General features: G+C 43.8%; 1 protein-coding gene across 2 annotated transcripts in view; it reads left to right on the top strand.

The window, feature by feature from the left end:
- SNX9 (sorting nexin 9) overlaps window positions 1-22130 on the top strand; it is a 456733-nt gene that overhangs the window by 110113 nt on the left and 324490 nt on the right. For both annotated transcript variants that reach the window (XM_063443408.1, XM_063443407.1), the window contains exons 3-4: window positions 11665-11739; window positions 12480-12593. In XM_063443408.1, coding sequence (XP_063299478.1) covers window positions 11665-11739; window positions 12480-12593 — 189 coding nt within the window. The remainder of the gene's footprint in view (window positions 1-11664; window positions 11740-12479; window positions 12594-22130) is intronic.

Genomic DNA, 22130 nt, shown 5'->3' with positions numbered 1-22130 from the left:
TGACTTCTGCTCTAGGCAGACAAATGGAACCGTACTGGAGAGTAAAATTGCCACCCCGGCCTTCTTCCCATCTGGGTGATTAGCATAAAATCCTGTGGGGTAACGGCTGTTTCGCACGGCCGGCCCCTCTGCGCCATGAAAATGGGTTTCCTGTAGGAACGCCACTGAGGCGCGCTCTGCCCACAGTGTGCGGAGTAGTTGGGACCTCTTTTCAGGGATGTTAAGGCCTCGCACATTGTTCGACCAAAGGGTCAGTGGCGTAGGCTTATAGTTAGAGCCCATCGCTAGCATCGTGGAGCGTGGGGTGCGTGAGCGGGAGTGTGTGTGTCGGTAATTGGGGGAAAAAGGGTACTTAGGTCTGTCGGATGTCCGGGAAGGGGTGAAGTCTGTCTAGGAGAAAGGCAACTGTGACTCGCCTCGGTTTTTATCGCCCTCAGGTGTCAGGTCCCCTAAGTCACCTCAGAGGCCTCCGAGTATATGTACAAAGTGAGTCCGTTACTTGGGGTATGTGGTCTCTCTGGTCTGGGTCGTCCGTGAAAGTCGTGGTGAGCCCTTCCCCGGGCTCCCAGCTCATCAGTCGTGTCAGTTGGTTCTATCCGAGTGTGTTCCCACCCCGGAGACCCCACCCGCCCCGTGCGTCCCTCCCTGTCGTGGCCCACGTGCGAGCTATCCGAGTGACTCGGCCCCCAATTTGCACGCTAGTGTGGAACTGTTTCTAAACATACTTTATAACGCCTAAGCAAACATTTTCAAACATTTGAAACTACATAACAGTCACATTAAACAATTGTGGAGACTGGTCCCCCTTTCCCCCCTTCCAAAGGGCCCCCCACCTCCCCGCCCCAGAGACACCACCACATTACAGAGAAACCCGCAGCAGTCCAGGTGGAGCGGGAGTCCGTGCTATAGGCCGGGCCTATCAGGCTAGGGCTTGGGGAGTTAATCTTCTCAGCGGGGTGCAAAAAACTTTGGCTTGGTGTAAGTCCCCTCGCCCCCAACCCCACTCTCCACCCACCCAAAAGGTGGTTAGTGTTCCCAAACAGCGGCAGCTGGGCCAGTTTTAGCAAGGCATGTCCAGGCGAATTCCAACCCCGGTGAGTCCCCCCTCGGGTGTAAGGCTCCGTCTAGGCCACCCCCCGCCAGTGTGGGTCAGGACCCCTATATACGGGCTTGGGTCAGGGGACAAAGTACATACCAAGATGTGTCAAGGCTTCTGTAGGATCCATGGGGGGCCATGACCGTACAAGGTGTCCGACACCCACTGGGGCTTCCGGCGTGGTTGGCCAGGTCTTCAGGGACGTCTCGTGGTTTCTTTCAGCAGCGGATAGATGGTCATTGATGTGGGGGCCGGTCAGCGGTCGGGGTAGCCGAAAGGGGGCCAGGGTCATAGGGCTTCATCATTCTTCGTGGCTGTCCGGGCCGCCCCGCCGGAACCCGCTGCCTGTAAGGCCCGTGCCCGGTCTGTCGTTAGCGGCTCGTGTCTGCTGTGGTTGTCGTTCCAGGACCCAATTGGGTACTGTCACCGCAGGTAGGCTTGTGGCTCGTAGGAAGCGTGGTACATCTGCAGGCCAGCGGATAATATGCCAGGAAGAGCCCACCTTCGCCTGCAGGCTGAAGGGGAAGCCCCATTTGTAAGGGATCCTCCGCTCTCTGAGGATGGCGGTTAGCGGACGCAGCGCCCTCCTGGCCTCCAGCGTGAGTGCAGAGAGGTCTTGAAAAAGCGAGATCTGTCCGTCTCTAAAGGCGATGTGCTGCTGGTGTCGCGCCGCTCTCATGATGTCGTCTTTTAAGGCGTAAGAGAGCAGGCAGCATATTACGTCCCTTGGTGGCCCCTCAGGGGACAAAGGCCGCAGCGCCCTATGGGCTCTTTCGATGCCGTAGTCTTCTGGGGCTCTGTCCCCCAGAATATGGGTAAACAGGTCCGTCAGGAGCTCGGGCAGCGTTTCGTCTGCGTTTTCGGGTAGGCCCCTTATGCGGATATTGTTTCTCCGTCCGCGGTTGTCAAGATCTTCAAGCTGTCTCCTCAGGTCCAATAGGACATTTCCCTGTCTGGTGGTGGCAGTGTCAGTAGCCTGTTGGTGCTGTACAGTCTGGGCTCTGTCTGCTTCTAGGGCCTCAACCCTGTGTTCAAGGGCTGTCAGGTCTTTCCTCACCTCTGTAACTTCTTCTCTGATCACAGCCCTGATTTCAGCCAGTCTTGTCTGCGCGGGACAGCATATTGGCCGTGATCTTGGCCACATCCGATGCAATTTGGGCAAGGGATTCCCCCCTGGGCGAGCCCTGCGTCTGGCTGTCTGTGCTGTAAGCTCCTGGGGAGGCCGGCGCCATTTTGGCTGCGGCCGGTGCGGACCGCGTGTCTCGCGGCGTGCAGACATATCCGTCCATGGGGCCGGAGGTGCGACCCGGCGAACCGGCTTGTGAGGGACCCGGCGTGTGGGGTCTCCGGGATTTACCCATCCAGGCTCGATTAGCGCTCGTTAATGGGTGCTAGTGTGAGCTGGGGCCGCGGAGCAGGCTCGAGATGCGTCCTACTCCATTCCCGTGCAGGCCACGCCCCCAGTGCTTGTGTATTCTATTATCCCTTTTGGTTTTGACCCGGCTTGTTTACCTTCCTCTGCTTATCTCTGTTACCTTTGATTCGGCTTGTCTCTCGCTTACCTGTCTTCTGTTACCCTCGACCTCGGCTTGTCTTTGACCATTCTATACTGTACTACTTACGTTAGTCCGGCCATTCTAAGGTCCGGTATACGTATCTGGCTACTGTTTGTACTCTGCGTGTTGGATCCCTGTCCCGATCCTGACAAGAACATTTTCTCCATACTTACCGTAATTTTCTTTTCCTGGCTATAATTCATGGTAGAATCAGCTACCCTCCCATGTTTTTTGTCTTATAGCTTTATACTGGACTGTGGGTTAGAGGGGGGAGGGGCCTTTTATGCCTACAGTCTGGTTATAATTAATTAATTGTTTCCTGTCATGTTCCTGTTGGGGGTGGCGCTAACCCATAAGTGATGCTGCCGTGAATTATAGCCAGGATAAGAAAATTACGTAAGGATGGAGAAATTTTTCTATAATATTGTGTGTGTGTATGTATGTGTGTGTGTATATATATATATATATATATATATATATATATATATATATATATAACAATAAGAAAACACGGCACTCCTCCTCTATTTATCTATAGATCAAAACAATGCCTAGGTGCAATCCCGCGTCCAGATATAGAATACAAAAATAAAGGGAGCACTCTGGGTCTTCTCTTCAGTGAAAAAAAAGTATTTACTGTATCAAATAGAATACATTACATGTGCAGAACAAATCGACGTTTCGACCCTGCTGGGGTCTTTATCAAGATCAGATTTTTGTATTCTATATATATATATATATATATATATATATAAAATACAACTAATAAGTAAATTAAAATAAATTAAACGTAAAAATAATTAAAAACATTTTTTTAAATTTGTAAGCCACCCAATCAGAATGCTTCGACAGGCAAGCCTCACTTATCTTGAGATTTGTTTGGTACATCCCCTATGTTGTTGTTGTTGTTATTATTAGAGAGGTCCCGCAGAGGAAGGCTTAAGGGCCGAAACGTCTGGATTTTCATTTCTCCTGCTCCTTGTAAGTATACCTTTTTTTATGGGGGTATGTAATTAGCACTTTATTACTATTGTGGTACTGGTACTATTGATTTGGTATGCTTTGTGCTTATGTGCAAACCTTGGTGTCTCTTGGGTTCATTACTATATCTATTATTAGAGCCTCTACCTGGGTGGCGACTGGGGGAGGGGCAATAATTCCTCCCCCCCCTGTTTTATTATCATTAGCGCACCCACTCTCTGGCCACCGGTGGAGACTGGAGGGGAACTAAGTGTCCCCTCCCCTCCCTCCATTAGTTATAATTATTCTAGGCCTCCTCATTTGACTACTTAAATTAGAGCCCCACTGTGTGGCAAGGGGTGGATAATACAACTGTACAGGAATAGCTACCCTGCCACTAGTGTCTTTTATTATAGCGAGCAGCCACTGGCTTGCAGAACGGCAGTGGGGGCATGAAGGAGGCTTTAAACCTCTCTTGTACTAATATAAGGATCATATGGACTACCTTTTTATTTATTTTTTAGTTTGCCCACAAGTGCTGCCAGAGGGCAAATACTCAAAAAAATGTTTTTTTACAACTTTTTGCTGTTGATAGTGTTAAGTAATTCTATTGAGAATTTTATAACATGACAGGAGGCTTCGCATTTGCTTAAGTATCTCTTTACTAGAACTCCACATCAGCACAGAAAAACAACCAATCAGAAAAAAGTTAGGTACTATAAAACTCCCCTCCCCATACATAATTTCCTCTTTCTTTGCTGCTCCGCATCAGTACAGGTCAGAGTACCACTGCCTCCTGCTTATAGTTGGTGGCTTTGGGATTTCTTTGGTTATTTATAGTATTTATATTGATTTTGTTTGAGAATTTACTGTTTCTTGCTTATACACTTTATGCTTTTCCCTTGGTATTTTCCCTCTGACTACTTCTATATTTAGGTTTTCCCTGGGAGTTCATCTTCTAAATACCTAGTGTGGTGCTATATTGTATTCCTGTATCATGATTTCCAGAGATTTCTAGTGCTTTACAGCTCAACTATTGATGCATGTTTCCACTTACTCCTGTGTTTTGGCAATATTTTTACGTTTATGGCTTGCTCTAGCAATTGTTTTTTCTTGAATTCAAACCCTTTCTCCCCGTCATTATTTCTTGCCGCTCCCTTTTTTCGGGTATTCGGGCTATGTTGCTGGCGTTGCCTCCCCTGATCCCCCGAGCTCCGGCAGATTTTTCCAGGTCTCTGGGGGTACTCGAGGTCAGCCGCGAGTACCCGGCGGCCGGATCCCGTTTCACACGTGGCTGCCTCGCCCGACTCCCGCAACGGACCATGTGCGTCCGACCGGGTGGAGGAGGGCGCGCTTGCTCGCGGCTCCTCCTCGCCTGTTGAGGTCGGATGACGATTATTGTTTTGCCCGCTGGGGATCTAACATTGAAGGGGCTAGATCAAGGTGGAGATAGACGTTCCTCTTCCTATTAGGAGCCAGTTTTTTCTCCTCCTGCCCTTAGGTGTATGGGTCTGCTGAATAATATTAGCTTCCTTCCAGGGGCTCCCTGACACTCTCCCTACTACCTTGGGGAGTTTCTATTTATACTATTTAATTGTGCTACACTGGGGAATACAACCTTTGTGCCTGCTGGGCATTGGGACTATCAATTAACTGTTTAGTTGTGTATTCACTTTATTATACTATCTAGAGGACGCTCGTCTGTGCCCAAGACCCTTTGGCCACAGGCCTGGGGTATACTACTGGGGAGTATCCCATACCCACTACAGACTCTAAGATGGGTGTGTGTGTCCAAGTCAGCACTGCTCCCATACTGACCCAGGGAAGCCTGCAGGCATGTTTCATGCGGCCGTGACCGCCTCTGTTGAAAGACCGCTGTTGTGAGCCTCCCACTGGTGCCTCAAAATATGGGCGAAACGGGGACTCCGCGCTCAAGTAGAGTCAGGCTCTGACTCGCCAGAAAGAGACCAGACACGTACACCTAGTGTTATGGGAAGGGTGAAGGCCCTGAACCTTGTGTCTGAAGGGCAAGACCCTGCAAAACGGAACTGGACACTGATCCGTTACTAGAGGGCGCGACCCTCCATCAACCTCAGTCCGATGCTGATAGGTGTGCAGAGGACATGTTCTGAGTGTGGCTTCTCTCATAGAAGGAGCCGGACGCGGATGTAGATGCTACCTTTGTTATTAACGGGTACGGCCCGCTCATGCTATCAGCCTGATGCTGACACGGAGTTCGATTACATTATTAGAGAGTGCAGCTCTCTCACACACTACTGTGCCTCCCCTTGTTCATCACACAGGCTTGTGCCAGTACAGGACACCGATGACTTCATAGAGGGGCGTCCCTCCTACATTCAAGTCAATATGGAGGTACGTACCACATACCGGGTTTTCCTCTGATGCTTCAACTCTTGTAACAGGGGTTATAGTACCTCACCGGTTTGCATGGGAGACTATGCTTCTTAACGACTTGGTAAGGGGAGAGAACCCCTCCATTAGATCTAACAACCGTGCTACTGGTTTCGTTATAGAGGGCTACCTGATCATACATGATATACACGTGTAGACTGGATTTCTCTATTTCATCCCCTATAATGGATTTACTAGATCCGTACCGCTGTAGCCCGCACGGGAGAGACTCACTGAGGTATTACTGGGGGAGATCCCCCACCTTATTTACGCATTCCCCTGAGGCCTTATGGGGCAATGTAGGGGCTGTTTCAACGAACGTACAGCTCCCAGGATTGGCCTACTTTGGTGGTGACCCTATGCCACTCCTATTGGACTTACCTTTGGAGGTTGTACTACCAACGGAGGAGCTTCAGTTATTATAAGAGATAGGTTTTGGCATAATCTGCTCTATATCAGACAAGCAATCGCACTCTGCTTAGGTTATACAGACCGTTGCGAACAAGCTACTCAGATGGTCTTTTTCCCAGATCAAGGGACAGGAGATGCTGAGGCCTTCATAGAACAAACGTGCACTGCCTTACCCGGGTAACAAAACTGGGGAAGGCCCACAGGTCTGCAGGTACACCGTATGCATGGTTCGCATGGAAAGACCAGGGTCCCCGGTCGATTTTTGGGGTCCCCGGTCGTTAACAATCGTGGGATAGGGGACAGGTCTACCTCTACTCCTCTGAGAACATATCTGGAAAAACATGATTCGGATATGGGAGGCCTTCTTTCTGTACACTTATTCCTCACGGGAACCGTCTTGGTTTTGGTTTCCGCTAAACCACCAATTCATAAAATACATACAATGTAGGAGATGATTCACACTTCTAGAATGGTTCTGTAATATAAAAAAGCAATATAGTGTAATATGCTAATACAATTGTATCAATCGAAATGAGCGTCAGGTACTCACAAGCCTAGAGCCAAATTCCTGCATATGGCTCTCATGGATAGCGCTGTGGGACTTTTTAGGATGTCCCTCTCCTATTCCCAGATCACTTATAGGATGCTCCGGTTGAGTAATAATCCAGGTTCCACAACTTGACTTGAATCTTTCAGGAGAAAACTGTATTGCTCCCCAATGTGGAGTAAAACATGGATAAAAGTAAAATATAGATAAAATAAATAAAAAATAGTATGACTAAATATAGTCCTGCCGATTGGCAAATGTCCAAATGTCCGAAACGCGTTTCGCCCCGTACCAGGGGCTTTTTCAATCGGTGTATGGGCTTCCTTCTCTGTTTGGCGTCTTCTTAATCCCCTTGTGTCTTTCACTTCCGGGTTCCGGCTATCGCACGTATGGAACGCAACGTGCGTTCCAACGCTGACGGCATGCGTTCCACTTTCAGATGGCGCCGTCTCTATCAACTGACGTCACTGGAACGCATGTCGAGCGTATCGTGCGTTCCATTTCGGAATTAATGGGAATTCAAATAGCATTAGTAGCATAACATTAAAGTGCTCAATTAGAGGGAATTTAAATAGCATTAGTAGCATAACATTAAAGTGCTGATATTGTGCAAAAGGTGATAATAGCCTTTAACTTAGATAGTATTGATCACACTGAAAAAACCATCATATGCTGACATATTATATTAAAGTGCTAGTATTGTGCCAATGGTGATAATAATTCTTAATATTAATACTGCTATCTTTAAAGTGCTTATAGTTATAGGGTATTGTTAGCTGTCCGTTATAATATTAAATATTCATCACACAGGTGTCTCTAAGTGGAAGTGCTCTGATGGGTAACAAAGTGCTTTCCGTTTTAAAGGATAGCAAATATATTGAATACATTTAAAAGCCTGTTCTATGTAATAGGAGGTGACAGCCTTTTCCGGATATTATTCAATTTTATTCTAGCATAGAGGTGTTTCACACAAATAGGCATTTAGAAGAAATGACAGACCTCGAAGTCTGAATTTAGTCCGTGGGGTATTAGAGTGTTAAAATTATAGATGAATTTCATTTCTTCTATTCCGATTTTTTTGTTAAAGTCACCTCCCCTCCAATCTTTTTCTACAAGTTTAAGTGGGCAAAAAAATAGGTTCTCAGACTCCTGGTTATGGTGGATTTTAAAGTGCTTCGATAGACTGTGTGTCTCTAGACCCTTTTTTATGTTGCGCACATGTTCCGAAATTCTTATGTGCAAGCATCTTATGGTTCTGCCTATGTATAATAGGCCACAATGGCATTTTATCACATTTAATGTTATGCTACTAATGCTATTTGAATTCCCATTAATTCCGAAATGGAACGCACGATACACTCGACATGCGTTCCAGTGACGTCAGTTGATAGAGACGGCGCCATCTGAAAGTGGAACGCATGCCGTCAGCGTTGGAACGCACGTTGCGTTCCATACGTGCGATAGCCGGAACCCGGAAGTGAAAGACACAAGGGGATTAAGAAGACGCCAAACAGAGAAGGAAGCCCATACACCGATTGAAAAAGCCTCTGGTACGGGGCGAAACGCGTTTCGGACATTTGGACATTTGGACATTTGCCAATCGGCAGGACTATATTTAGTCATACTATCTTTTATTTATTTTATCTATATTTTACTTTTATCCATGTTTTACTCCACATTGAGGAGCAATAAAGTTTTCTCCTGAAAGATTCAAGTCAAGTTGTGGAACCTGGATTATTACTCAACCGGAGCATCCTATAAGTGATCTGGGAATAGGAGAGGGACATCCTAAAAAGTCCCACAGCGCTATCCATGAGAGCCATATGCAGGAATTTGGCTCTAGGCTTGTGAGTACCTGACGCTCATTTCGATTGATACAATTGTATTAGCATATTACACTATATTGCTTTTTTATATTACAGAACCATTCTAGAAGTGTGAATCATCTCCTACATTGTATGTATTTTATGTTTGTATTTTATAGAGTGGTGTAAGGGGTTTCCACTCAGGTGATCTGTGGCATTTAGTGCCACCACACTTAATCCCACTTTGTTTGTATATATACTTGTGTTTCACTAAACCACCAATTCAACTACTGTCAAGAGACATACTTGGCGACACACATAGTTCCCCCATAGAGCCCAAATCCGACACAGACGTCACAAAGTCGGGACGCAACCTACTGCTGGAGTACTGCTCAGGATCTGTAGCAGGCTTGGATATGACTGCCGCCGCTCTCAAACTACACAGCCCCTGCTTCGGAAGGTTGAAGCGTGGTCCTGTTTTTTTCGCTATGTCTGTTCTCTGGAGTCACCTATCGTTAGTGAAGGGACTTTACGTCTTACCGGCGTATTGGAAAACGCTGAGTTTGCAGGACTCCAGGCTAAGAAGGGAAGTGTTCCTCTATAGGGATACCTTGACTTCGGTTCTTGAATTCACATTCCTCGGTCCCTTGGCCTAGGACCTACTCTTGGAGATACGTGCCCGGACAGTCAGGCATACAGGGACCTAAAGGCCTCACTATATTATACTCTATCTTGAATGTGGCATGCAGACCATGAGTTCCTCCACGAATCTTGACAGGTCGGACATGGAACCGGATCGTACAGACGATTAATCGGATTATTCATTCTCTCCCTAATCAGTCGCCAGTCTCACGGATGGATGTCCTGCTCCAGACCCGCTCACCAGGGCCGACTCGTTTTTTTTTGCCAGCCTGCCTACACTTTGAACCGCTTTCGAAGCCTTTGTGGTCCACCGCTCAAATCCATGCAGGACCACTTATCACTCCTTGACGAGAATATATTTGCATTTAAATCTCAACCTCTAGTTTCGTTTCCCTCTTTGGGGTATATCCAGGATTCACAGTCCCCAGAGACTTTTCGGTTCGGTTACGGAATTGGTAGACTCGAACGCATTACCTGAGGTTGGAATTTTGGCTACAAGGCCACATCACCTGGTGATTCTGGCACGATTGAAGAAGCCCCTCCACACCAAAGGTTGAGACCTGGTGGCAGTTTTTCGCGAGGTCCTAAATCCACGGATGACCTTCGGTATTTTACACCTACAGGAAAATGACTAATAGGTTGGCTTTGCAGTTCATGGACGTCTGCTAGGAAACAGGTCACAACCCCATGTACAGTGGATCTAACAGCGGATTACGTTTTTCCAGTATTTTGGGGTACATCGACAGATGGCATCTTCATTGATCCGACTACTGTTAATTCTCGCAGTTGGAAGGTCCATTGGGGATTACTCTGTCACCTCCTGGAATAGGTACCAGCGAAACAAACAGCGTTGGATTTGTTGGTTGAGTGTCAAAATAGCAAATACGAAGCCTCCTGTCATGTTATAACATTGTAGATTATGCTAGCTTTAGTGTTCCCATAATCTTAATTTTATTAATGACAGGAGGCGAGTATTTCCCGCCCATTCGTATCCCTCCCTTGTTTAATTGTATAGCTTGGGTTCATGAGGTACGTATGCAACTCTGCTTGTTGTCTCTGCTACCTGCCACTTGTTCTAAGGTCTATTTTTCATAAGTAGGGTTGGGATATCTACATATTAGGGTATTTTTGGTTGCTACATTGGGTACCTATGTTTTTTCAGAGTACATTTCATTGGCTAACCAACCTGTTCGATTCTGTTTTTTCTCTCGTTTCAGTTTACAGTTCATCAATGCTATCTGGTTTGGCAGTTCTTCGCGGATGGTGGACACTGTTGTATTCATTGTATCTAGGACTTTGTTTCTTTCCCATTATTTTTTCTTCCGTTTGTTCTGTTTTGTCGCAGCTTGAAAGAGGAAATTATGTATGGGGAGGGGAGTTTTATAATGCCTAACTTTTTTCTGATTGGTTGTTTTTTCTGTGCTGCTGTGGAGTTCTAGTAAAGAGAGACTTAAGCAAATACTTGCCTCCTGTCATTAATAAAATTAAGATTATAGGTACACTAAAGCTAGCATAATCTACAATTGTGTTCTCGATAAATTGCCAAATTCAATATTTTCAATACAAACTTTAATTTGTTAAGGCGATTTTTTTTTAGCTTCTGATAAGCACTAAATGGTAGGAATTAAATTGATTCAAACTGAAAAAACAAGCTTATTGGGAGTTGATAAATTGCTGATAAATGTTATTGACTGGATTGTAAGTGAGACCAGAGCACATTTCTTAATAAACAGGTGTTGGAGCACCATTTTACCGGTGGTACATTGTTAGATGCATATGGTATTGCAAGCTAATGTATTTGAATTATTGTATGTCCTTCTAGAACATATGGTTTTTATCAGTATTCTCGTCTGTAGTACTTTGGTCTGAATGTGTTTTTTTTGTACATAACAATAGAATATGCATTAAAAATGTGATGCTGATACAGTGTTTCACATATATCTATTCGTTCATGTAATGTATTTAGATATATTTTATTTCTCTGTAATGATTTAGGCACTGATGATAAACTAAAAAGTACAAGACTTTTCTAATAAAATACTCTAGATGATGTCCGTGTATTTAAACTATAATGTCTGTTTTTTGTGAATTTGTTCAAGATGTTTTCTGTTTTACAAGAAAGGTCAATAGAACAGAACAATTAATCTGTCAGAAAACGGATTGATGTCTATTAATTCTAAATAATTATATAAATGTATATTTCATTCTGTATATCTATCCATCTTTCCCTTGCAGGATGTTGGTGGAGGTTGGATAGAAGGAAAGAACAATCATGGTGAAAGAGGACTTGTTCCAACAGACTATGTAGAGGTGAGGTCTTTAAATTACATTGCAGCCTCTATTTCGAAAACAATTTGGTAAAAATTGAAAATTCTTTGTGATTTTGATTTATTTAATCTCGCTGATTAGACTCAGGATTGTGAATGTTTAGCAATTGATATTTTGTCTGAGCATATACAGCATGAAAAACAGTACTAAATGTACCTTGAAGAATAAATTGCCTGCCCACGTTGTGTCTTCAATTACTAATTCTCTGTCACAATAATCCAGACAGTTGAATAACGGTTATTGAAAATTAAATTTCTAGATGATGGACAAAAATGCATAACTGCTTATAGCTGTGTGTCTACTTCCATCTACTTGTCATACATGAAATTACCAGCGTTCAAGCTTATCAAATCACTGAAGAAGTTAATGTTTTGGAAGGTATTATTAGTTATGGATTGGCATGCATTTTATTAAATAAGTAAAAATTTACATTTTATTGTATGTATGTGCATGTGTTTCATGGATTATTACTAGCTTAGTCCTACTATAGAATAATTCAACATTTCAAGATCATGCCCTACCGTTTGTTGGTTGGAGATTGGTTAGAAACTGATGAAATTTGTAGACACACAACTGTAGACATTAAAGAGATACACCTGGCTCCTCAGACTTTGGTTTGACTTTGAAGCACAAATTAAGGAATTAGGCTTTATTAGTATACTTATGCAATTAAACAAAATATTAATTATCATATTGTATTATATTTTATATTTCATTCCTAGTTTTTATCGGGGGACAGTGTGCATGTAAATACAGCAGCAGATATGGCATTCTTGGATTCCCTCTCATCAGTAGCAGGAAACAATGCAAACTCTGTTGCAAACCACAGTGAGCAGGTAAGCGGAAGACTCAATTATCAAGAAAGTTGTTACAGTTGTGCTCAAAAGTTTGCATACCCTTGGAGACTTAGTAATATATGTACCATTAAAAAAAAATAACAAAAATTGAGCAGGCAAAGCACATTGCTTTGTTTTTTTTCTTATGGGATTCATATTCAACTGTAGGTTACAACAGAATGGCACAATCATAAAACAAAACATGGCAACAAAGAAAAAACTGAAATAAATCCTGTTCAAAAGTCTGCATAATCTTAGGTCTTAATACTGTGTATTGTCCCCTTTAGCATCAATGACAGCATGCAGTCTTTTGTAATAGTTGTCTATGAGGCCCCTAATTCTTGCAGGTGGTATAGATGCCCATTCATCTTGGCAAAATGCCTCCACGTCATGCAGTATTTGGTCGTCTTGCATCAACCGCACATTTCAGATCTCCCCAGAGTGGCTGGATGATATTAAGGGTCATGAGACTGTTATGGCCACCACTGGCGTACATACAGCGGTCGCAGCTGTGACCAGGCCCGTCATTCCAGGGGGTACCCGCCATTATCTTTTCCGGCCCGCGCGGCAAACCGCCGGGGCCGCCGTCCAAGGGGTCCATCGGGTTGCCCATGCTGTAAGGGCCACCAGATGGATGTGGCTTGTAAGGGGGCCCGGCCAGCGCTGGGCGCTTTAGTAGTGCGATCGGGCCCCCTGTAATTACATCACACGCTGGGAGGAAGTGACGGCACGTCACTCCTCCCAGCTAACACTGAGAGCCGCGCGGGAGGAAGACCAGGGAGTCAGAGTGGGAACTCTGACTCCCATCCACCTGAGCCACCACTGGACCCCAGTCACCCTCCTGCACCTAAAAGGTAAGAAACAGGAGGGTGACTTAAATATCGTGTGTGTTTGTATGTTTGTGTCTGCCTGTATATATGTGTGCCTGTTTGTATGTATGTATTTGTATGTGTGTCTGTATGTGTGCCTGTCTGTCTGTATGTGTGCCTGTCTGTCTGTATGTTTGTGTGTCTGTATGTCTGTGTGTTTCTGCCTGTATGTCTGTGTGTGTGTGCTTATCTGTTTGTATGTATGTGCGTCTTGTGTGTGTATCTGTATGTGTGTGTGTGTGTATGTGTGTGTGTCTGTATGTGTGTGTGTCTGTATGTGTGTGTGTCTGTATGTGTGTGTGTCTGTATGTGTGTGTGTCTGTATGTGTGTGTCTGTCTGTGTGTGTGTGTCTGTCTGTGTGTGTGCCTGTCTGTGTGTGTGCCTGTCTGTGTATATGTGTGCCTGTCTGTGTATATGTGTGCCTGTCTGTGTATATGTGTGCCTGTCTGTGTATATGTGTGCCTGTCTGTTTGTATGTGTGCCTGTCTGTTTGTATGTATGTATGTGTCTTTGTATGTGTGTGTGTGTCTGTCTGTGTGCCTGTATGTGTGTGCCTGTCTGTGTGTGTGCCAGTCTGTGTCTGTGTGTGTCGGTCTGTATGAATGTGTCTGTATGTATATATGTGTGCCTGTCTGTTTGTATGTATGTGTCTATGTCTGTGTGTGTGTCGGGGGGGATATGGAAGGGAGGTGTGGGGTGGGGCCCACGGATCAGCTTCGCACCGGGGCCCCATGGATTGTGTGTACCCCACTGATGGCCACTCTAGAACCTTCACCTTTTTCTGCTTTAACCACTGGAGGGTCAATTTGGCCTTGTGCTTTGGGTCATTGTTATGCTGGAAATTCCAAGAGCGTCTCCTGCGGAGCCTTCGTGCAGAAGAATGCAAAGTGTATGCCAGTATCTTCTGATAACATGCTGCATTCATCTTGCCATCACTTTTTACAAGATTCCAAGATTTTACAAGATTCTCGTCAGGCTAGATCGTCATTGTTCCTCTCCCGATTCAATTTTGTAATTACGTATAGGCCCGGGACCAAGAACACCAAGGCAGATGCGCTGTCTAGGCAGTATGAGACAGATGAGGTTCCTGAACAAGAGGTATTCCCTATCATACCTCCAGAATGCCTTATTGCTACTACAGTTTCCGAAGTGTCTTCTCATCAAGAAATTGTGTTTATTAAAAGAGTACTATGTAAATACGAACACGCAGCATTAAGAAGATACATTGTTCTTTAATTCCAGTACATGCCTCTTATTGACGTAGGTAAGCTCTGTGACCACTAGCCTAAGAGGCTCATTCAGTAAACAGAGAATGGAAAATCAAACAGAGTAAAATTTAGGTCAAAATAACCAATTTGGCGAAATTTTCCAATTATGTTCTAACAACTTGGCTTTTTATAGCCTGAATTTCACAATTCTATTTTCAATTCATCAGCATCCAGTGTTTAGTGAATACATCTTTGCATGGCAAATTGGATTCCGGGTCATTGATTTGTTTTAGAAGCAAGGTGGTGTCCCAAAGATCTAGGTAATTCTGTGCTTTCTAAACATTGCTCCTCTCAAAGCTGTGAATTTTTTATTACAAATTTAAAAAAACACCCTAATTTTTAAATGTCAATATCTTTCTAAATCATTTTTTTCTGCTGACAGATGATGATATATCTTTGGTGAACAGTAAGAAAACTTCTATTTTGTAGGAAAGTTACAAGCTGAAAGTGCTACTTTTGTTCTTCTAATGAGATCAGTATATATGTTTATATATATTTATATATTTACACACATATAATGACACAAACATAGCCTTTAAGGAGAGAAAGCTATTTAGAAATATGTCTACTGTACGGTCAGTCAAAGTCACAGCTTTATTCAATCAAGTGAAAACCAAATACAAGATACCCATATAATGTTTAAATCACTTTCATCGCTTTTAAAGAGACTTACCATATGACCCCTTTACATGAAACCTAAAATATTTTGCCTTATTTAGCATCATAAAATAAGGAAACAGCCTAGAGCAGGAGAAAATAATGTTAAAACTGAAGACTTTAGATTGATTGTGGTCGAAGTATCTTCTCCACTCTTCTGTACCATAATAGCAGATCAAACTCAGGTACCCGTGGAGAGACCTCCGGATAAACTGAACGTTTCACCACCGTTAAGGAAAAAGGTACTTGGATTATTCCATGATAATTTGACAGCAGGTCATCCTGGAGTCCATAAAACTCTCTCTGCTATCTCCAGGAGGTTCTGGTGGCCTACACTTAGGTACGACATCAAAGATTATGTAGGGGCATGTCAAATATGTGCCGTTTCTAAAGCCTCCCACAAATCACCTCCTGGGTTGTTAAAACCACTGCCTATACCTAATGCTCCATGGATCCATTTAGCCATGGATTTCATGGTGTATCTGCCCAGTTCAAACGGATTTGGTCCTAAATAGATTCTCAAAATTGGCAAATTTTGTACCTCTTAAAAAATTATCACCCCACTGTTTTCCCTTCTGAATTTTCGGACACTGATATTCCTGCCTTGAACACCGGTTTGAATTCTATTCATGACACTTGGGATTACGTTCATACAGCACTACAGAAGACATCAAAACGTGCTAAAATCCAAGCTGACAAGAGACGGGGTGCCAATCCTGTCTATCAACCAGGAGACAAGGTGTGGTTATCCACACGTCATATCAAACTTAACGTTCCTTCCATGAAATTTGCCCCTCGGTACATAGGTCCTTTTCGTGTCCTCCGCCGTATCAACCCTGTGACTTGGCACTTCCTGCTCACATGAGAATTGCCAATTCATTTCCTGTGTCCTTGCTCAAGCCTCTTACTTGCAATCGATACACTAAAGTGGCTGCTCCTCCTCTGCCCTTGGTATTGGGTGATCAGGAGGAGTACGAAGTTCGTTCTATATTAGACTCCAAAATCTCTAGGGGTATTTTGTCTTATCTAGTTGACTGGAAAGAATATGGTCCAAAGGAACGTAGTTGGGTTCCTGCTCCTTCCTGCCTGGTGAGCAGTATTCGAGTGTACTGTTGCTGCTCCCAGCCCACCGCATGGCGCAGCCGTGCCCGACCGGCACGGTCTTGCCGACATTGCGAGCTTACCTGCTAGTCAGCGAGCCGGGAACCGCTCCTCCGCGTCTTCTGGGCATTGCGCCCAAATCAAAGATGGCGCTGACCACGTGTTCACGCACATCACAAGCCCCGCCCTTAAAAAAAATATGCAGACGTGCGCATGACGTCACGACGTCGACTCACGCGCATGTTCTGGGGTCAAAGGTCATATTTAAATCCCTAATTCACTCCAGTTTAAATCCCTAATTCACAGTGCCCTGTCGTGGTTTCCCGTTTCTGCTTCCCGAGAGTGCATTTATCCTTGTTAATCTGATTTCCTGATATACTGATCTTGGCTTTTCCCTGGTTATTCCGAATTCTGGTTCCCCTGACTTGGCTTGTTTAAACGGTATCTGAGTATTTCTGGCTTTCTTGAACTCTGCTTTCCCTTTGACCATTCTCTGTCTCTAGCGTTTTAGTCCGGCCATTCTAAGGTCCGGTTTACGCTCTGTCCTTTTATTTCCTTTCTTTTTATATGTATATGTATATGTATATGTATATGTTTACATAGTTTCTGCGTGTTGGACCACACTAGCAGTCGTGACACCTCCATTAACAGGTATTATGTTTTTTTGGAAAGTTACAGGGTCAAATATAGAACGTTCCATTTTCAAATTGAAATTTGCCAGATTAGTAATGTTACCTTTGAGATGGTGGGTTAACCCAGGAATAAGAATTACCCCCATAATGGCATACCATTTGAAAAAGAAGACAACCCAATGTATTGAAAGTGGGGTATGTTTAGTAGTGGGGTATGTTTTTTTTAGTAGCCACTTAGTCACAAACACTGGCCAAAGTTAGTGTTCATATTTGTGCGAAAAAAGCAAAAAACGAATATTTGCCAGTGTTTGTGACTAAGTGGCTACTAAGAAAGACTGGACATACCCCACTTGCAATACTTTGGGTTGTCTGATTTTGCAAATGGTATGCCATCATTGGGGTAATTCTCATTCCTGGGCTACCATACGCTCTCAAAGGCAACTTAACCAATCTGGCAAATTTAAATGTAAAAAAAAATGAAATGCAAGCCTTATATGTGATTTTCAAAAACACCATAAAACCTGTACATGGGGGGTTCTGTTATTCTCGGGAGACTTCACTAAACACAAATATTAGTGTTTTAAAACAGTAAAACATATTACAACAATAATATAGTCCATAAAAGTGCAGTTCGTTTGTAAAAAAAAAAAATGCAAAAAACTTATTTTACTTAAAATATCATCGTTGTAATACAATTTACCAGTTTGAAACACTAATATTTGTGATAAGCGAAGTCTCCCGAGTAAAACCGTACACCCTATGTACGGGTTTTATGGTGTCTTGGAGAGTTACAGGGCCAAATATAGTGCTTGCAAATTAAATTCTCTGCACTTTCTCCCTGTGTTGTCAGGCATGTCAATCAAATTTTTTTTTTTTTTTTAATTCTTTATTTTCATTGTGCAATGTTCAACAACGTTGCCTCCATAGCCCCAACGGCTCATGCAGGCGTAATTATAACATTTCGTACAATTTTGTCTCGTTGGCGATGTTAGCATTAGTTTTACAATTCTTAATAAGCACAACATATAACATAAAGGTACGATCCGGACTCATGGAAACGTCTGCTACCGTAGTATATGCCTAAGCTATCTCTATATTATAGGCAACCTGAGTGTCGGGCTGAAGTGTAATCTGCACTTTTTTGGGGGGGGGGATATACTGGGCTGTTCGGTCATATCGCATGTGTCGTCTGTGCCGCTAGTGACTTTGTTAGGTAGTTGTGTGGCCCTGGCATAGAGGGTTGGCTTATAGGTTCCCAGCCTGTATCAGACTATTCATTTTCTTAGGTTTGACGTCTATGTATAGGCTGGGGGTCCTGGGTTTGTCGCTATGTGTTCCAGTCAGATAACGGAGTTCAGTCGACTATATGTCTCTTGGTCTGAGCTGAGCGTGTCTGCTAGTCTGGGTTGTGGCTATGGTTTGTGAAGGAGGTAAGAGCTCCGGTAATTGCCATGCCCTTTAACCCCAGGGCATTGGGGGGGGGGGGGGGGGGGGGGGGGGGGGGGAGGGAGAGGTCGGTTCAGTATGTTGGGCATTCGCCTCATCTTTTCGGGGCGTGTTGGCCTAGGCCGTCTGGTAAGGTAGTGTCTAGGCTATAATACTTAGAATAAAACATAAAATATTATTTGCAAGTACAGTAACTGGTATAACAGTCTGTGAGCATTCTGGAACTGAGCTCTCAGTAGTTTAGATCTAGGATTATTTACTCCAACAGTTTCATGGCACAGTCTCACGGTTTTCGGCAGGAGTGTCCCCGGCGATGACAGGTAGTCCCAGCGTGGCCATTAGGGCTGGAGCGTCCCCCAGGGAGGATATCTTATAATGGTTGTTGCCTTTGGTCACCCATAGTGTTCTGGGGGTCGCCCAGCGGTATGCTACGCCTGCTGTCTGGAGGGCGGACGTGACAGGTTGTAGGCTCTTTCTCCATAGCAAGGTGTCCCTGCTTAAGTCCTGGAAGAAGGTAAGCCGGTGTGCCTCGAAGTCATACGGTGTTTTCCCTCTGACAGCTGTCATCAGAGCTATTTTGTCCGTGAGGGACTGGCATCTCAGGATGACATCTCGTGGGGCCGCTTGTGGTGCCAGTCGCGGTTTAGCGATGCGGTACACTCCGTCGAATGTGAAATGTTTGGTTTGTTTATTTGGTAGGAGGGAGGCCACTAAGCGCCGTATGTAGTGGGGCAGTTCGTCCAGCGGGACCTCTTCAGGCACTCCTCTTATTTTAATGTTTTTTTCTTTTGCCTCTGTCCTCCATTACGTTCAGTTGTCTTTTGACGGTGGTTTGTGTCTTTTGCAACTGGGCGACCGTATCTTTTAAGGATGTGAGGTCTTGGCGCAGTACTCGCACCTCTTGTTCTGTAGCGTGGGTGCGGGCTGTAACCGCTTGTACTTCGGAAGCTAAGCCTTTTAAATCCGCCTTCCACATGAGCTGGAGATTTCGTTGGAGGCCAGTCAGCATAGTCTGAATGTCCTGTTTTGTGGCCGGAGTCGCCTCTTCGGCGGGTGGCATGGTCGTGGTGTCAGTGGCCACCTGTGCAGCGCCCTGTGTAGCATCTCCGTTCTCCGGCTGCTCGGGTGAGACTACTGTGGCGATTCGAGGCCGTTGTTGTGTGGGAGTCTGCAGCATGCTGCTTATGTCCCTGTGCGGTAAGGGGTTGTTCAGGGCTGGTTTTTGTCCCATTTCTTCCTGGGAATAGAAGTCAGGGTCGTCTGAGTATAAACCCGCCCCGAGCCACGATGTTAGTTCCCTGTTAAGGGTCTGCTCGCGTGTGTGGTAGGCCCAGGTACCTTTGACGCGGCGTTTCGTGCCCGATTTTTGTATAAACGGCATCGGTGGAATCAGCTGGATGTCGGGAGTATTTGCCCTCCTCTCGTTTTCCCCGATGAGGGATATTTTTGTGTCTTTTAGTCGTTTTTCCGCACCCGATCGTCAGAGCTGCTGGGAATGGCGTCTTTCCCGCTTCTCCGCTAGCTCCGCCCCCCCATGTCAATCAAATTTTAATTAATCAAATCACATAATTATGTTAAAAGATGACTTAAATATACATATAGAATTTTAATATATATGCATTTATAGGTATTTAAATTCTCCGTGTATACGAATGTAATCTTTTATGCAATTATATGTATTTATCTATATATTCGGTTATTTGTATTCTATATATAGATAGATATATATAGAATGTCATTCTAAGTGTATTTTGTTACCAATTTATATATATATATTAATAACAAAATACAGTTAGAATGAAATTACATATGAATCTATAATTTATATTAAATTTTGTTTCAATATTTTATTCATTTATTATTGTAATTATACGTGATATATATATATATATATATATATACGTGTATATATATGTATATATATATGTAACGTAATTCTAAGTGTATTTTAATAAGTGTATTTTAATACTAATATATGTACTTATATTATTATTAAAATACTTTGTATGACATTATGTGCAGTGGCACAGCAACCACGCCTATAGCTAGACATTTTCTCACAGCGGGACATACATTACCAACCCTCAAATTTATGGGTATTGAACAAGTCCCGGCTCCAAGACGAGGAGGTGATTGGGATAATTTACTTCTCCAGAGAGAAGCCTATTGGATTTTTACATTAGGAACATTGTCCCCAGGGGGGCTAAATGAGATTAACCCTCTGAACTGTTTCATCCCTAAAAGATAGAGTGATGCAGTCATTGTTATTGTTATCTTCATTTTTTAGTAAGTTAGTGTTAAAATTTGCTACATTAGCGCAGAGGTTATCCCAGATAGCAACATTTGTATCTGTATACTAAAAAGGTTATAATCTGTATGATACTGTGATTATCCATTTCATGGATTGGCTAAGCTTATCTTTAATATATGCTTTTCAATATATGCTTTTCAATATGCTCTTTGATGACGTACCACACGGTTCTTTGCTACTGGATTTTCCATAAAACAGATCTTTAGTAGACTAACCACTCTGCGAGGCCCTTCGGGTTTATTTTCCTTGTTTTTAAATTTTGTATTTCTTTATTCTGTTCACATGCATATATGAGCACAGACACTCTAGAGTTGGACCGAATGTATGGTCTAATCACTTTTTAAACACTTAGTACTATAATGTTGTTAGATTGCTCTATAGCTCTTGTCCATATTGCTGGTTACTTCACCGGAATGGGTTAAACTTTTCCAGGTATGCTTGTTGAACTTTGACTTTAAATCGTCACTGGTGACATCACAACCTCGTTTTCACTCTCCAATTGAAATTTGTTTGTACCATATTTAAACACTGTTTACCCGCCTTTTGATTGTCTTGATAAAAGTCCTGCGAGGACTGAAACGTTGAACCTATCACTGGCACGTTTGTGAATAAACACATTACTTTCTACTAAGTCCTCTTGAGTGCACTCGTTCTTCATTGTATATATATATATGTATATATATATATATATATATATATATATATATATATAAATAAAAACTTTTCTATTTTCATTTTACACATGTCTAATATTTTTTTTTTTTACTGCTCCCACCAGCAGGGGGACTGTCTGACATTTTAGACAGTCCCCCTGCTGGCAGATCCACAGCCAGCTATAAGGGGCCATGTGATCGCTCTTTGAGAGCGATCACATGGCCCCCAGGGGCTTATTTTGCCGTGGGAGGGCTGCCTCCCAAAGCGGAGCACCGGGAAGGTAAGTATCTGGGGGCTGCAGCCGTTACGCAGCGCTCTGGGAGCTGCAGCCGTTACGGCGTTCTATGCCACCGCAACGGCTTTAAAGCCTATTTAAATGGGGACGGCATAGAAGGGCGTTAAGGGGTTAGAGAATAAAAAGTTATGACCAGGTGAAAGAAAAATCCAATATTAACAGCTTTTAAATCGGGTAATGGCTTCAGCGTTACCTACTTATGAGATTAATAGCCCAATTCGTGCTCCTGCAACCAGCATGATCTACTACTGCATCGGTAATCAGTAATCGGCATATCGGCGTAATCGGAAGGTAAAACACTGC

Source organism: Pelobates fuscus, chromosome 2 (assembly GCF_036172605.1).
Source record: "Pelobates fuscus isolate aPelFus1 chromosome 2, aPelFus1.pri, whole genome shotgun sequence".
NCBI classification, from domain to species: domain Eukaryota; kingdom Metazoa; phylum Chordata; class Amphibia; order Anura; family Pelobatidae; genus Pelobates; species Pelobates fuscus.
Note: the sequence above shows the minus strand (reverse complement) of the source record. Positions and strands in the feature narration are given on the sequence as shown.